The 15,631-nt window shown below is 41.7% G+C and overlaps 1 protein-coding gene across 1 annotated transcript in view; it reads left to right on the forward strand.

Annotated features, from left to right (window-relative positions):
• The first annotated feature begins 607 nt into the window (after nucleotides 1–607).
• LOC122798773 (zinc finger protein 436-like) overlaps nucleotides 608–15,631 on the forward strand; it is a 338,902-nt gene continuing 323,878 nt past the window's right edge. Inside the window, exon 1 of the mRNA XM_044067883.1 lies at nucleotides 608–769. Coding sequence (XP_043923818.1) covers nucleotides 758–769 — 12 coding nt within the window. The 5' untranslated portion in view covers nucleotides 608–757. The remainder of the gene's footprint in view (nucleotides 770–15,631) is intronic.

Genomic DNA, 15,631 nt, shown 5'->3' on the forward strand with positions numbered 1-15,631 from the left:
TTCTCCTTATTTGTCTTGAAAAGTCTGCATTTCTGTGATTAGCAGTAGATAAACAAATTGCACTGTATGGGGCTTTAACACTTTATTATTTATTGTTTATAGTGCAGTTTGCAGACTGAACAGGACTGCTTTTATATTCTGGATCTACCGTACAACATTGTTGAACCCAATCAGACTGAATGTAATTAGGCGGGGTGCCTGAAATGTGACTGTTTATATATAACAATAACAAGGCTCAGGGTTATTCCTTTCTCTGCATTGTTAATACTGAACTCAGAAGAAGGCTAGTACCTTCTTTTTGTTGTGAGTGTTTGCAGTTTGAGGTGTTCAGGATCAAACACAGGACCATATGTTACACTCTGTAGAAATAACACACACAGAAGCAGAAAGAAGGAAAGTGGAAATGTACAGAACCTGCACTGCTTTGCTTAGCTCGCAGCACAGATTCATACAGTAAAATTGTCCTGGCAGTGGGAGGTTAAACTGGATGTGCCAGCCTATCTCATTAAATATTTATACAAACTCCTCCTTTATATTATTTTCTCACAGCATTAGCTCATGAATATTAATCAGGCTGAAAGCTCTGTGTAGGAACACATTTCTCAGATACACAGGAAGTATTAGTTTGAAAAAGTTGAGACAACTTTGGTTCTTGAACACAGAATTATTTGTATTTATTTCTGTTTTGTGATTGTTATCACTCATCTGATAACCCTTACAATCGGCAGTTTCTTGAGTTCCTGAAGTGTCATTTATCATGAAGCTGGAGGTAAGATCTGAGCTGATTAGTAAACCTTCTGACTGTAACAACTAACCTTTCTTTGTTGTTCAGATCTGAGGCAGCAGGCCTTGTGTTTGTGAATGGTGTAGTTTGTGCTGCTGGTTTGGTTTGAAGCTACAATAAAGATGTGTTCGACAGAAAGCAGCAGAAGAAATGTTTATGTTCAGGGACACTAATTTTCCTTTTTTTCTGAGAAAAATGGCACAAGATCACAAATCTTAACTTATTGATAAAAGATTTCCTTGCAGGTTGATGTTTTGTGCAACAGCACTCATTGTTGGCAACCTGTGTTTTTTCTTATATTTCCTACTTGTAATGCTGACAGTTTGCTTTACTGAGTGATCCCTACCCAGACTCTGGTTTAATTGTGCATTAGTAGTTGTATCAGAAAAATGTAAAGAAATCATCCTGACAGGCAATTGCACATAAAAGTCATAGGTACAATTCCCATATTTCATCTCTTGAAGACATAATTTCAATCTATAGAATAGTAGTTCAGCATTCCTGTTTGTGCTAAATAAGTACGTGTTATGCTCCTGGCCCTGAAATGTAAAGGGAAGCATGTCATTGTGATTCTGAGCTCAGCAGTTTGTGTTATTGGGGAGAGGCTGCGCAGTACCCTGAGCGGTTCAGTGTGGACATGGACATGTAGTACATTTTAAGCTTCATTGGAAACTCCTTTTCTCTGAATGATTGTTTGCTTTAAACCAGGAATGCAGAAAAGTGTGTGTGTGTCTTTGTCTGTGTGTGTGTCTGTCTTTGTCTGTGTGTGTGTCTGTCTTTGTCTGTGTGTGTGTCTGTCTTTGTCTGTGTGTGTGTCTGTCTTTCTCTGTGTGTGTGTCTGTCTTTCTCTGTCTGTGTGTCTGTCTTTGTCTGTCTGTGTGTCTGTGCTTGTCTGTGTGTGCATCTGTGCTTGTCTGTGTGTGCATCTGTCTGTGTGTGTGTGTGCATCTGTCTGTGTGTGTGTGTGCATCTGTCTGTGTGTGTGTGCATCTGTCTGTGTGTGTGTGTGCATCTGTCTGTGTGTGTGTGCATCTGTGTGTGTGTGTGTGTGCATCTGTCTGTGTGTGTGTGCATCTGTCTGCGTGTGTGTGCATCTGTCTGCGTGTGTGTGCATCTGTCTGCGTGTGTGTGCATCTGTCTGCGTGTGTGTGCATCTGTCTGCGTGTGTGTGTGCATCTGTCTGTCTGTGTGTGTGTGCATCTGTCTGTCTGTGTGTGTGTGCATCTGTCTGTGTGTGTGTGCATCTGTCTGTGTGTGTGTGCATCTGTCTGTGTGCGTGTGTCTCTGTGTGTGTGTCTGTGTGTGTGTGTCCCTGTCTGTGTGTGCATGCGTCTGTGTGTGTGCGCACGTGCGCGTCTGTGTGTGCGTTTGTGTTGCGCCTGTGTGTGTGTGTGCATCTGTGCGTGCGTCTGTGTGTGTGTGCGGCTGTGTGTGTGTGTGCATGTGGCTGCGTGTGTGTGTGTGTGTGCATGTGGCTGCGTGTGTGTGTGTGTGTGTGTGTGTGTGTGTGTGTGCATGTGGCTGCATGTGTGTGTGTGTGTGTGTGCATGCGGCTGCGTGTGTGTGTGTGTGTGCATGTGTCTGTGTGGGTGTGTGCACGTTTGTGTTGTGTCTGTGTGTGTGTGTGTCTGTCTGTCTGTCTGTATGTGTGTGTATAGATACACACACAAAATGAAGTGTGCTGTTTCCCTTATAGCAACAGCTGTTTTTTTTTTTCTTCTGTAATATTTTGTATTCAGCATTTTCAGTTACCTAACTTGCTTATGAATGTATGCATTTTTGCTGCAATAAAATATATTAGATTAAATAAATAAATCGTGTCATTCACCACATTCTAAAACATTCTGACTGTATCATGTCAAGCACAAATTTTGGCACCTACAGACCAGAGTTTTGGTTAATGACACCTTCACATACACACACACATTACAAAGCAGAAAACCTAGTTTTGTTAGCCTGTGTTTTGCTGTCAGGTTACTTGCGCAATAGTACTTTTTTGTCATTAACTTGCTTATATTTCCAAATCATGCTTCTGCATTTATAGGTTCATAGGTTGGTACTAGGCTATCGGCCCTAGGGCCTATACAAGCCTAGCCATAACAATTCCCTTGATATTTCTTCCCACAATATTTACTTCCTTGGGCTCCTGTCTAGCAGGGTGACTGACGTGGGGTGAATTTCCTATCTCCCATCCAATCGTCAAGGTTCCTTTTGATGAGGGCCAAGGAGGCACTCTACTTGACATGTATGGGGAGTCTCTGGGTCAGGAACCTATCCCTCCAGCATGTTTTGTTCATTGTGATGACAAGGTTTAGATCCCTGGAGCGTGTCTCTGAGGGATTGGGATTTCTTTAATTGGAGCATGTCTAACAGCTCAGGGTTTGACATGGCCTTGTATGTTAAGCAGAGGTCGCCTCTGAGTAGATGATATGCCACAGAGTATAGCTGGAGTTTTTTTAGATGGTCAGCACATAGGGCATCTGCTTTAGGCCTGTGATTCTTTTAGTGAGGTATTTCTGCGGCCTTCCAGGTGTTGCAGATGTCTTGTGAGGTACATACCAAACTGGGCGTTGTACTCTATAATGGCTCTAATGAGGGATGAGGACAGTGACCTCCTTTTTTCTGGATGAAAAGCCCTTAGTGATGAGGTGTGCCACATAGAAGGATTTCCTGACTGTTGTGGCAATGTGGTTATTGAAGGTGAGACCACTGTCCACCTGTGTCCCTAAGTCTCTCATCACACTTTCGGTGTTTAGCGTACTACCACCTATGTGGTAATTCATGGGTTTTCCCAAAGAGGATAACTATACATTTCTTGGCATTAAGCTTAAGCCCATGGCTCTGGCACCAAGCAACTGTTTCTGTAAGGCCCTTTTATAGAATATCCACATCATTTGTGGATTCAGTAATGGCTCCCAGTTTGCAGTCATCTGTGAACTTTGTTAGCCAGAGTTCCTTAGTGTTGGCCTGTACTTCAGAGAAGTAGATGCCAAACAAGAGCGGTCCCAGGACTGAACTCTGAGGTACTCCACTTGTCTAGAGCTGGATTTGGAGTCGGCTACTTTTACAGTTTGGGTTCTGTCAGTAAGCCATTTGGCAACCCATCGAGTGACGTAGGGATTTATGCCCAGCTTAGTAAGTTTATCTATGATTCCAGAGTGGGGGATGGTGTTGAAGGCCTTGGCGAGGTCCAGATAGGCTGTGTGGACCGACCTTACCCTCGTTCACAGCTCTGGAGACTGATTTGAAGAAGTCAATCAGGTTCGGGAGACAAGATCGGTCCTTCACGAACCCCAAACTGGATGGGGTACAGTGTTAGAAGGTTGCTGATGTGTTTATAAGTTCCATGATAATGCGTTCCATGCCCTTCCAGATCAGGCTCGTCAGACTGATGGGGCAGTAGTTCCCAGGAAACAAGGTGGATCCCCCCTTGTAGAGTGGGATAACTGTAGCTGTGAGTCACTCAGTGGGCACAAAGCCTGAGGTGAGGCTATGATTAAACATGACACTTAGGTGAGGTGCCAGTTCATTTTGTAGTTCATGTAGTACACAGCCCGGGATGTCATCTGGTCCCATGGATGCTGTATTCTTAGCATTTGCAGAGTGCGGTTTCTACCTGTGTGGCCATGATTACCAGAATTTGGCATTCTTTTGGTACTGAGATGGGCCCTTTAGGGGTGAGAGAAGGGTGAAGTTGGCACTAAATTGATCTGCCAGGATATTGGCAATATCCTTGGGATCAGTATATCTAATGCCATTCTGTTGTAGCTCAGAGCATGTCTGAGCATTGCCATTTAGATTCTTGACATAGCTATAGAATGCCTTGTGGTTGTCTTTGGAATCTTTGGCAGTTTTATTTTCATAACTAGCTTTGGAGGATTTTATGAGGGATCTCAGCTTCTTACTGAGGCTGGTAAGGGAGTTTTTTACATCCTGGGATTTTCCTCTTTTCTGCAACCGTTTTTTCTGTTATATAGTTTGTTTATGGCAGGGGACCACCAGATTGGCTTCCTTTTTTTGGAGGAGAGCATCTTGGTTCTATTTGGGATGGCACGATTTTTGGCTTTCTTGCCTAGTTTAAGAAGGCTATGGTACAGACTACATATCTAAGGGCAGAAAGTATAAAATAGTGTCAAGAAGCAGAAATTTAATTAATCAGAAAATAATTCTCTTCCCATTTTGTATATTTGTTTCAGGGGGACTTTGGCAGGCGTAAATGTGTCTGCACAATTATTTGCATATTATTAAGCTGTAGTACCTATGTCAGAGAGTCCATATAAAACATATGCTTGTCCTTTCATTCATTTTATAATTGCTTGCAGAACAAATAATCCTGAATGGGGCATAAGCACCCCCACAGGATGAACACACTCAGCTTACTTTCACACAGCTTTTATACCACTGAACAGTATAGAGAAACTCTGTTTCACATCTGAAATGTTTTTGGGTTGTGGGAGGAAACTGAATGGTAGACATGGGGTATGTACAGACTCCTCATAGAAGGCATACAGCAGAGAACTACAGTAAAGACCCAAAACTGTACTGACCTTTGCATAACTATTTAGAAAGTAGAAGTGCAATCCTGACAAGTGTCTAAAATAGTTTTCAGAACACTGTGTCTGTTGTGTAACATCTCAGTTTAAACCTTTCATTGCTGTTTTAATGCTGGCTTGTGCTTGTGATGTTGGGAGACGAAACACAGGACAGTGAAGCTTATGATGTCAAATTCTAAGCACACAGAGAGCTGTAGCATTGTGTGACTTGTTGTTCTGGCAGCCTTCATGGCTGGGTGTGTGTGGGGTAAGCAGTACTGAGTAAAAAAGATGGATGAATGTAGAACACTGCAGTTTTAGATGGTCTGAATGCAATGAATCTGGACAAAACTCCATGACTGGATGGTTTTCACATTGTAGTATTTGGGGAATTTGATGGAAATACTGACACATTTAATATTTCTCCCTGTTTATTTATTCATTCATACACCATTTGTTAACAGGTAGAGAGGTAACAGTAAGAAGCAGGAGAGAGAGTAAAATACAAAATAGTAATAAAAGTAGTTTACGTTTACATTCAGGGGGCATTGCATTGTCACATTTTGTGTGTGTGTGTATATATATATATATATATATATATATATATATATATATATATATATATATCATTAGTTCCCCTTCAAAACATCTAAAACCCGTAGCATCTAAAAATGATATCAAAACCATAACATCTAAAAACTATAACATTGAATTTCATAACATCTAAAATGTGCATCACAATATCTAACACTACAAATCACATGAAAATAACATCCCCTCCACATATAACGATACCAAACACACTTTTTACTACAATTCTGCACACCCCCCATAAATTAAATATACCAACTCTGAGATCACACTACAGTGAGAAAAAGTTAATTTCCTAACCCCGGTGTATCTTGATCACCACAAAGAATGTACACATAATGTCTACTTACCTGTATGGCCTAAAAACACATACAGAGTGGCAAAATTAACACTATATAAATAGTATAAATTCCTACACTATATAACTAATAACTATAGAAATAAAAACTACATCTCCTAGTGATACCACAAGATTAACAGATTAAACTATAACATTTACATGCTTCATGATACACTATTACATATTATACATTTTAGATGTTATGAAATTAGATGTTTTTGGATTTAGATGTTCTGGCCTCGATGTTTTTATTTTAGATGCAGCAGAGAACTACAGTAAAGACCCAAAACTGTACTGACCTTTGCATAACTATTTAGAAAATAGAAGTGCAATCCTGACAAGTGTCTAAAATAGTTTTCAGAACACTGTGTCTGTTGTGTAACATCTCAGTTTAAACCTTTCATTGCTGTTTTAATGCTGGCTTGTGCTTGTGATGTAATGCGAATAGCGCGCTGTGCTAATGCGTCCGTCTCTAGTGTCATAACATAGTTAGGTAGGAGGTTTGAATCCAGCAGGTGGCAAGTGTGTGTGAAGGGGGGTAAGTGTGTGTATGTTCTGAGATATATATGTATATGTACATATATGTGTATATATATATATATATATATATATATATATATAATATGCGTGTGTATGTAGATATATTTATATATAGGTCCACTGTGTAATTTCAAAAACCCAAAATCTCGAGTTTCAAAATACCAATCCTAGAAACTCGAGATTTTGGACTTTCGAAATTACAAAGTAAAAAAAAAACAAAATACTAAAAACTGTTTTTGCAGACAGACAAGCCCCCCCTGCAACTTAAATATACCATCTCCGAGATTGCGCTACAGTGGGGAGAATGTCTTACCATTCTCTCTACTGTAGCACAATCTCGGAGATGGTAATTAAGTTGCAGGTGGTGTGGGGGGCGCAGGGGGGCTTGCCCCCCTTCAAAAACATTGTTTTAGTTAGGGTTTTTTTTTTTTTTGCATCACTTTGTAGTTTAGAGATTCCAAAATCTCGATGTTTTGAGTTCGATGTATCAAAAGTCAAGATTTGGGTTTTCGAAATTGCGAAGTGGACCCATTTATATCTTTATCAATATGTGTGTGTGTGTGTGTGTGTGTGTGTGTGTGTGTGTGTGTGTGTGTGTGTGTGTGTGTGTGTATGTATTCATGGACGATTCAGTTGGTTAGAATCACAGTAAGGGAGGCTGTGGGAAAAATTGTATCCATATGAAATAAAGTTTTGTAGCATAAAAAATACAATAAAATAATCAAAAATGTAGACTAATTATTCAGCCATGCTTCTAAAACAGTTTCAGTTGGTTAGTTTTTGCGATACTTTATTTCTTTTCTGAAGGATTATACTATGGTTGTTTCCCTGATTTTTTGTGGGACATTGTTCCAGGAAGAAGGTGCTATTTTTGTGAATGTTTTTTCTGTAAGTGTCAGGGAATACTCAGGTCTGATTAGACATATAGTAATTGTATTTCTGATGGAGTAAGGAAGGCCCGTTATTCACAGATTATTGTTTAGCAGTGGGCTGTAGCTGTGCTGGACCAATTGGAAGGTTTTGGTTGAGTAGAAAAGTTTCTCTATCTGTGAAAGGCAGCCATTTGGACATAATATAGGTTATGCAGTGGGCCTGTGTTCTAGGACTTGCATGCATTATATCTTCAGTTTTTTTTTTGAAGTGTGTAAGTGTTTTATGAAGAAAGGACAGTGAGTGGTAGAGCCAAGGCAGTGGTACATTGATTGCATGGGGCAGCCTGGATTCCTTTATGAGCAGATTGGAAATAATTTAAACTATTTTGCATTGAAACAGAACTTTTTGTACTTGAAGTTCAAAGTGAGTCAGGAATTAATGGAATTGATCGAGTCAAAGAAAACTTTTTGTCATTCAGAACTACACAGCAGTGTAGCTGAACAAAATTGCAATACTTTGTTCTTAATGCAGGAAACAGTTGCACTTATAGACAGAGAAACAATAATAAAATATCACAGTAGAAATTTAATAAGTAGCAATTGGTAGGTAACGTAGGACAGCAGTGACCCACACCCATCCCAGAACAGGAGACAAGGATGACAAGGAACAGTATGAAGGTAATATTGTCAAAGTAAAATTGAAACAATAACAACATATCTATGATTAGACTAAATTATTGCACAGTTTGCATATTGTACTTTACAGTCCTTCAATCTGCAGGTGAGCCACCCTAGTGTTGCACTCAGTTATTGCACATCCATAAAATAAGCCCCTTGATGTAACGTGTCATGGTTCGTTTTTCCCAAGAGATCAACAGTTTAACGGAGAGCGGAAAGAAACTGTTTATTTTAGCCTGGTGGTCTTACAATGCCTTCTTCTTTATCTCCTGCCTGAGGACAAGCGAGTATACAGACCATTGGCAGGATGCGTTGGATCGCTGGAAATCTTTTTGGCCCTGTCAGTGCACTGCATTTGTGTAGATCTTCCAGAGGTGTAAGGGAGGTGCCAATGATTCTTTCTGCCGACCTTACAACTCTCTTGAGAGCCTTCTGATCCTGATTGTTACAGCTCCCATACCAGACTGCAATGCTGTTGGTCAAGACACTTTCAGTGGTGCCCTATAAATGTTCTGAAGTATGGAGCTTGGTAATGTTGCCTTCCTAAGTTTCCTTAGCAAGTGCAAGCATTGTTGAAATTGTTTGACTGTTGATTTCAGAAGCTTTCGAGTATCACACCAACCTCTAGTGATGAAAGGGATGACAGTTGAAAGGGTCAACAGCACAAAGTTCTTGGGTGTTTATATCATGGAGAACTTAGTTCATGTATCCAGCAGAATCAACTCCTTTGTCTTGCTGACATTCAGTGCCATATTGTTGCTGTCACACCAGACCAGTAGTTGATCGGTCACATTCCTCTAGGCCACCTCCTCTCCGTCTTTGACCAGGCCTATAACAGTGGTATTACCCACGAATTTGATGATCCTATTCGTCTCATGTCTGGCCATGCAGTCATGTGTCAGCAGAGTGAAAAGGAGAGGGCTTAAGACACACCCCTGTGGTACTCTTGTGTTCAGGATGATACCTTCGGAGCTGTTGTCTCCCTCATGAACCCTTTGAGGCCTTTCAGTAAGGATGCTCAGAATCCAGTTGCATAAATGAAAGTCTATGCCTAGTTGAAGTAGCTTCAATATCAGATTCTGAGGGATGAGAGTGTTGACGGCAGAACTGAAATCTATTGAATAGCAGTCTTGCATAGCAGTTTTTGCCTTCTAAGTGGGTCAGTGTTTCATGGAGAGCTAGTGAGATGGCATCTCCACTGTGGTTTGTCCTGTATGTGAATTGCAGTGCACCCAGTGTCACAGGTAAGATTGAGGCTATATGATCTTTGACCAGCCTCTCCAGGCACTTCATTACCGTTGAGGTTAAAGCAACTGGTCGGTAGTCATTCAGAGTTTTTGGCTGTGGTTTCTTGGGTAGAGGAATGATAGTCTTCTCCTCGAAGCATTTTGGAACACTGGCTAGATGGAGTGATGTGTTGAAGATGTCAGTGAGTACTGGAGCCAGTTCCTTCGCACATTCCCTTAGTATGCTGCCCATGATGTTATCAGCACAAGCTGCTTTCCTTAGGTTGACATATTTTAGGGTTCTAGTGGCATTGATTGTATCTAAGCTCAGCACCGCTGCACCCTTGTCTTCAGGGATTCTGCATGCTGTTGTTTTGTTGTCAGCATCAAACCTACTGAAGAATTTGTTCAGTTGGTTCAGAAACTCGATGCTATCATCACATGAAGCTGATGTAGGCTTGTAGTCAGTGATGGTTTGAATTCCTTTCCATAGTTGCCTGGTATCCTTTTGGTCCCTGAAGTGACTGGATTTTTCTGCCATAGATCTTTTTGCCTCTTTGATACCTTTGTTCAGTTTGGCTCTAGCCACACTTCAAGCTTCCATATATTGGGTTTTGAAAGTTATGTGTCTTATTTTCAAGAGCTTGTACACCTCACTAGTTAGCCAAGGTTTTGGATTTGCCTGTATGGTGATGAGTTAGGTGTTTGTTACATCCTCCACACACTTGGAAATGTAAGCTGTCACTCATTCAGTGTATGTCTCCAAGTCAACATGGTTTGTCACAGCAGCCTCTTTAAACACTGACCAGTCTGTACAGTTGAAGCAGTCTTGTAGAGCTGAGATTGCTCCCTCAGGCCAGATTCTTATTTGTTTTCTAGGTGGTGTACTGGTTTTCAGTATGGATTTATAAGCTGGAACCAGTATGATGGCTAGGTGGTCAGAGCTCCCTAGATGTGGATAGGGTTTTGCTTTATATGCACCTTTAATGTTAGTGTAGACCTTATCCAGTATATTTACCCCCCTTGTGGCAAAGTTTACATGCTGGTGGTAGTGGGGAAATACAGTCTTTAGGTTAGCCTGATTGAAGTCTCCTGCAATTATGATTGCATGCTCTGGATTTCTGTTTTGCCAATCACTTGTAGACTGATATAAGGTGGACATAGCATCACTGATATTTGTATCAGGTGGGATGTAGACTGCTGTGATGCATATTCCATTGAACTCTCTTGGCAGGTAGAAGGGCCTGCATTTTAGTGACAGAATTTCAATGTTTTCTGAGCAGAAGGTGATGGTTACTGCACAGTTGCTGCACCAGTTGTTATTAACATATATTCCTCCTCTGGACTTGTCACAAAGTGAAAGTGATCCATCTTATTTTCAAGTGAGTCTACATTGGCTAGTAGTATGGAGGGTAGTGCAGGCCTGAGGGTTTATCTTCAATCTGACTGAAATTCCTGCTCTGGTGCCTCTTTTCCTGAATCTGTTACATCTTTTCCTTTTTTTTTGTGACCACCAGTTGCCATGAACGTGTGATCTGCTCAAAGTTTGCATTCATCTCCATGTTCCAGCAAAATCCTTAGCTGTAGTAGTTCTTGTAGTATGTTTGAGTTTACAGGCCTCACTGTAAGAATCTGATCAAACCCACAGTATAACAAGAATGCAGATCTAATGCATTCTAATGCAATGCTCCAGTCTTTGTACTGGATAACAAGAAATTGCTCTCCCCCAAGATTAGTTAAGAACTGGAGCATTGTGGATTGTTAAAAATTGAAGTACAGTTTAGTTTATTTTTAATTGTTAATTTTTTATCCCTTTCCAGAGAAGAGCTAAGTCATTTTGATGCATGTGATGTATGTATGTAGGTTCATAGGAGGTTACTAGGCTATTGGCCCTAGGGCCTTTATAAGGCTAGCCATGTTATACCCTTTTTTCCTTATTGGCCAAGTTGTATAGTCTATACTTGCAGCATGAGTCTATGATCAGCACCACCTGCCCTTATCCATGAGGGATATAGGTGACATCCCCGGGGTAAATTTACGACCTCCCCATCCCGTTGTCTTAAGTTATGCTTAAATGAGGTCATTGAGTAGCACTGTTTTGTGTGAATTGGGAATTCTAGAGGAGTGGCTATCTCTGAGAAACATATCTGTCCTTCCAGCATGTCCTGTTAATGTCGCAGGGTAGGTTAGGATCCCTAGAGTGAGTAAATCTTGTCCCATTTGACTTGCGGATTTGCAACATTTCCACTAGGACAGGGTCCAAGACTGCTGTTTAGGCCAGGCACAAGTCGCCTGTCAGCAGCCTAAAAGATACAGAGTACAGTGACAGGACCTGCAGATTGTCCATGTTGGTCATGTGTTGAAGCCCTGAATTTTCTTGGTGAGAAACCTCCGAGGTCTCTCCAGCTGCTGCAGGTGTCTAGCGAGGTACATATAGAAGGGAGTGCTGTACTCTATTAGTGGTCTGATTAGGATCGAGGACAGTGGAATTGTAACATCCTCAGCTCTGGATGCGAGACCCTTACTTATGGGATCTGCAACATAGAAGGTCTTTCTTAACACTATGGACACTGATCGATGCTAAGATTGCTATCAATTTCTGTTCCCAAATCTCTCAACACATGCTATGAGCTTAAGTGGTATTGTTAATATTGTAATTTGTAGGGACTTCCACTTTGCTGAAAGGGATGATGCTTTTTTTTTTTCTTTCTTTTTTTTGTGTGTTTAGTTTAAATTTATGGCTGTGGCACCAATCATTTGTCTGTGTAAGCCCTTTTTGTAGTATGTCATGATTGTTAGGGGATTCAATGACTACACCCAATTTGCAGTCATCGGCAAACTTGGTTAAGCCACAGGCCATCTATTTTCACCTGGACTTTTGAGAAGTAGATTCCAAACAGTAGGAGCCCCAGCACAGATCCTTGTGGTACGCCACTGGTAACTGGTCTGCTGGTAGAAGCTAAATTGAGTTGGGTCAAGAGTTTGAGGTCATATATGTCTTTGTTGATAAGATCTATGATGATTGTCTTCATGCCCTTGCAAATAAGTCTGGCTAGGCTTATGGGCTATAGTTCCCAGGGTCAGCTGATGGACCCCCTTTGAGCAAGGGAATTACTGTTGTTGTTTTCTAGTCTGCTGGGACAAAGCCAGTACTTAGACTGTGATTGAAGAAAGTGCCATGTGGTTCTCTAGCTCCTGTTTTAGACCATTTAGTGGGCAGCCTGGGATGTTATCTGGTCCCACAGAGGCTGTGTTTTTGGCCATGAAGAGTGCATTTATGACCTGCTGTTTGGAGATATTTGGTAGAGGACTGGTGACAGGTATACTTTGAGGTATGTCTGGCTGGGATGGGGGGGGGGGGGGTGAAGTTTTTGCCAAATCTGTCTGCTGGAAGGTTGGTAATGTCCTCGGGTTCTGTATAAGTGGTACCTCCCACTACCAGTTCGGCACAAAGCTGGGTCTTCCTTTTTAGGGACATAGCTAAATAATTCCTTGTGATTATCCTTAGCTAGGGATGCTAATTTTGCTTCATAATTCGCTTTAGAGGACTTTACAAGATATCTAATTTGCTTGTTCAAGCTTTGAAGAGTGTTCTTCCTCTACTGAGTAATTTCTGTCTTGTTCTTAGACATTAGTTTCTTCCTCCTGTTGTGTAACCTGTTTATGCTTGATGTCCACCAGGGTGGCATGTTTTCTTTTGAGGACATTGTTTTGATCTGTTCAGGTACAGCTGAGTCTGTACATTTGTAAAGGTGTTTATACAGGGCATCTGTGTTCACCACTGTATAGGAGTCATTATTGACAGTGGTAGTAGGGGGTTTGAAACTGTTTGTGTCATCACTTAAGAGGCTATAGTTTGCTTTGGAGAAATTTTTCATCCTTTTTGCTAATTCTTGTTTGAGGCCATGTAGGATGCAGCCTGTGATGTTATCAGGTCATAGATGCTGTGTTTTTGACCTTAGAGAGGGTGTTTATGACCTGCTCTTTAGAGATGCAAGGTAGAGGACATGTGGTAGGGATGTCATGGGGCACATGTGGTGGGGACAGGGGAGTGAAGTTTACATAGCACCTGTTGGCTAACAGGTTAACTATGTCCACAGGCTCAGTATATGTGGTATCATTAACTACCAGTTTGGCACAAATTTGGGCCTTTCCTTTTAGATTACAGATGTAACTGAAGAATGCCTTATGGTCGGCCTTAACTGAGGAAGCTAGTTTGGATTGATAGTTTGTTTTGGAAGACTTCACAAGAAGGAACTAGACTTCACTAGAGGAAGCAGCATCCTTGACCTGGTTATTACTAACATGGGCGACCATTGCTCTACACCAATAGTCAATTCCTCCCTGGTTAGATCTGACCATAAACTAATCACCATGGAAATCCACACCCCATGCAAAGGTAACCACCATGAAAAACTTCTCCAAAGCTAACGTTGGGCTCCTAAAAACAGAGGTGGCTAACTTCATGGCACCCATGCATATGGAAAATAGATGCATGACTGCCAAATCATACACCAGTGCACTGTACGAACACATACATAAATGCATGGAACTAGCCATACCCAACAGAACCAAGACGCTCTCCTCTAAAAAAAGGAAGCCAATCTGGTGGACCCCAGCCATTAACAAACTGTACAACAGAAGGAAGAAACTGTTGCAGAAAAAGGCAAATTCCCAAGACTGGAAAAACTCCCTTATTAGCCTCAACAAAAAGTTGAGATCTCTCATCAAATCTTCAAAAGCTAGCTATGAAGGCAAAATTGCAGCAGACACTAGAGACATCCACAATGCCTTCTATAGTTATGTCAAGAATCCCCATGGCAATACCTAGGTTTGCTCTGAGTTACTGCACAATAGTACCTCCTATACTGAGCCAACAGATATTGCCAATATACTGGCCAACAGATTCAGTGCCAACTTTACCCCCCGCCCCAAAGGACCTATCACAATAGTCGAAGAATGTCAGGCACCCAGTATTACTGCTGCACAGGTTAAAGCTGCATTGTCCAAGGCCAAGAATACAGCTTCCATGGGACCCGACAATATCCCTGGCTGTGTCGTATATGAACTACAAAGTGAACTGGCACCACACCCATGCGCCCCGTTCAGTCACAGCCTCACCTCAGGTTTTGTCCCTACCAAATGGCACACTGCTACAGTCATCCCTCTCCATAAAGGGGGAGCGACTACACACCCTGGTAATTATTGTCCCATTAGCCTAACTAGTCTGATATGTAAGGCTATGAAGTGCATCATCATGGACCTAATTAATAAGGGTATAGGTAATCTCCAAACTCTGGATCCCATGCAATATGATTTTGTGAAGGGTAGATCATGCCTGCTCAACCTGGTTGACTTCTTTGAGTCAGTCACCAGAACTGTGGTCGAAGGCAAGGTAGTTCATAGAGCCTACATCGATCTGGCCAGGCCTTTGATACCATTCCCCACTCAGGAATTATAGATAGGCTCGCCAAACTAGGCATCAACCCCTATATCACTAGGCGGGTTGCAAATTGGCTCACAGGTAGAACCCACAGTGTGAAAGTAGCAGACTCCAAGTAAGACTGCCACCAGTCACAAGTGGAGTCCCATAGGGATCAGTCCTGGGTCCTCTCTTGTTTGGCATCTACTTCTCAGAAGTCCAGGTCAACACGGAGGGACTCTGGCTGACCAAGCTCGCAGACGATTGCAAGCTGGGAGCCATTAAATCCCCAAGTGATGTAGACATCCTACAGAAAGACCTCACTAAAAGACCTCACTAAAACCAATGACTGGTGTTGAAACAATGGCCTTAAGCTCAATGCCAAAAAATACATCATCTCCTTTGGGAAAAACTCTGTTCCCACAAATTACCACATTGATGATAGTCCACTGAACACTGAAGGCGTTATAAGAGATCTGGGGACACAGGTTGACAGCAACCTCGCTTTTGGCCACCACACTGCCACTGTGGTCAGAACGTCCTTCTGTGTGGCAAATCTCATTAATAAGGGTTTTGCATCCAGGAAGAAAGAGGTCATTGTCTCCCTCTAGTCTTCCCTCATTAGACCAATCATTGAGTACGATGC

This window comes from Protopterus annectens, chromosome 3.part1 (assembly GCF_019279795.1).
Source record: "Protopterus annectens isolate FY-2018-M chromosome 3.part1, PAN1.0, whole genome shotgun sequence".
Taxonomy (NCBI): domain Eukaryota; kingdom Metazoa; phylum Chordata; order Ceratodontiformes; family Protopteridae; genus Protopterus; species Protopterus annectens.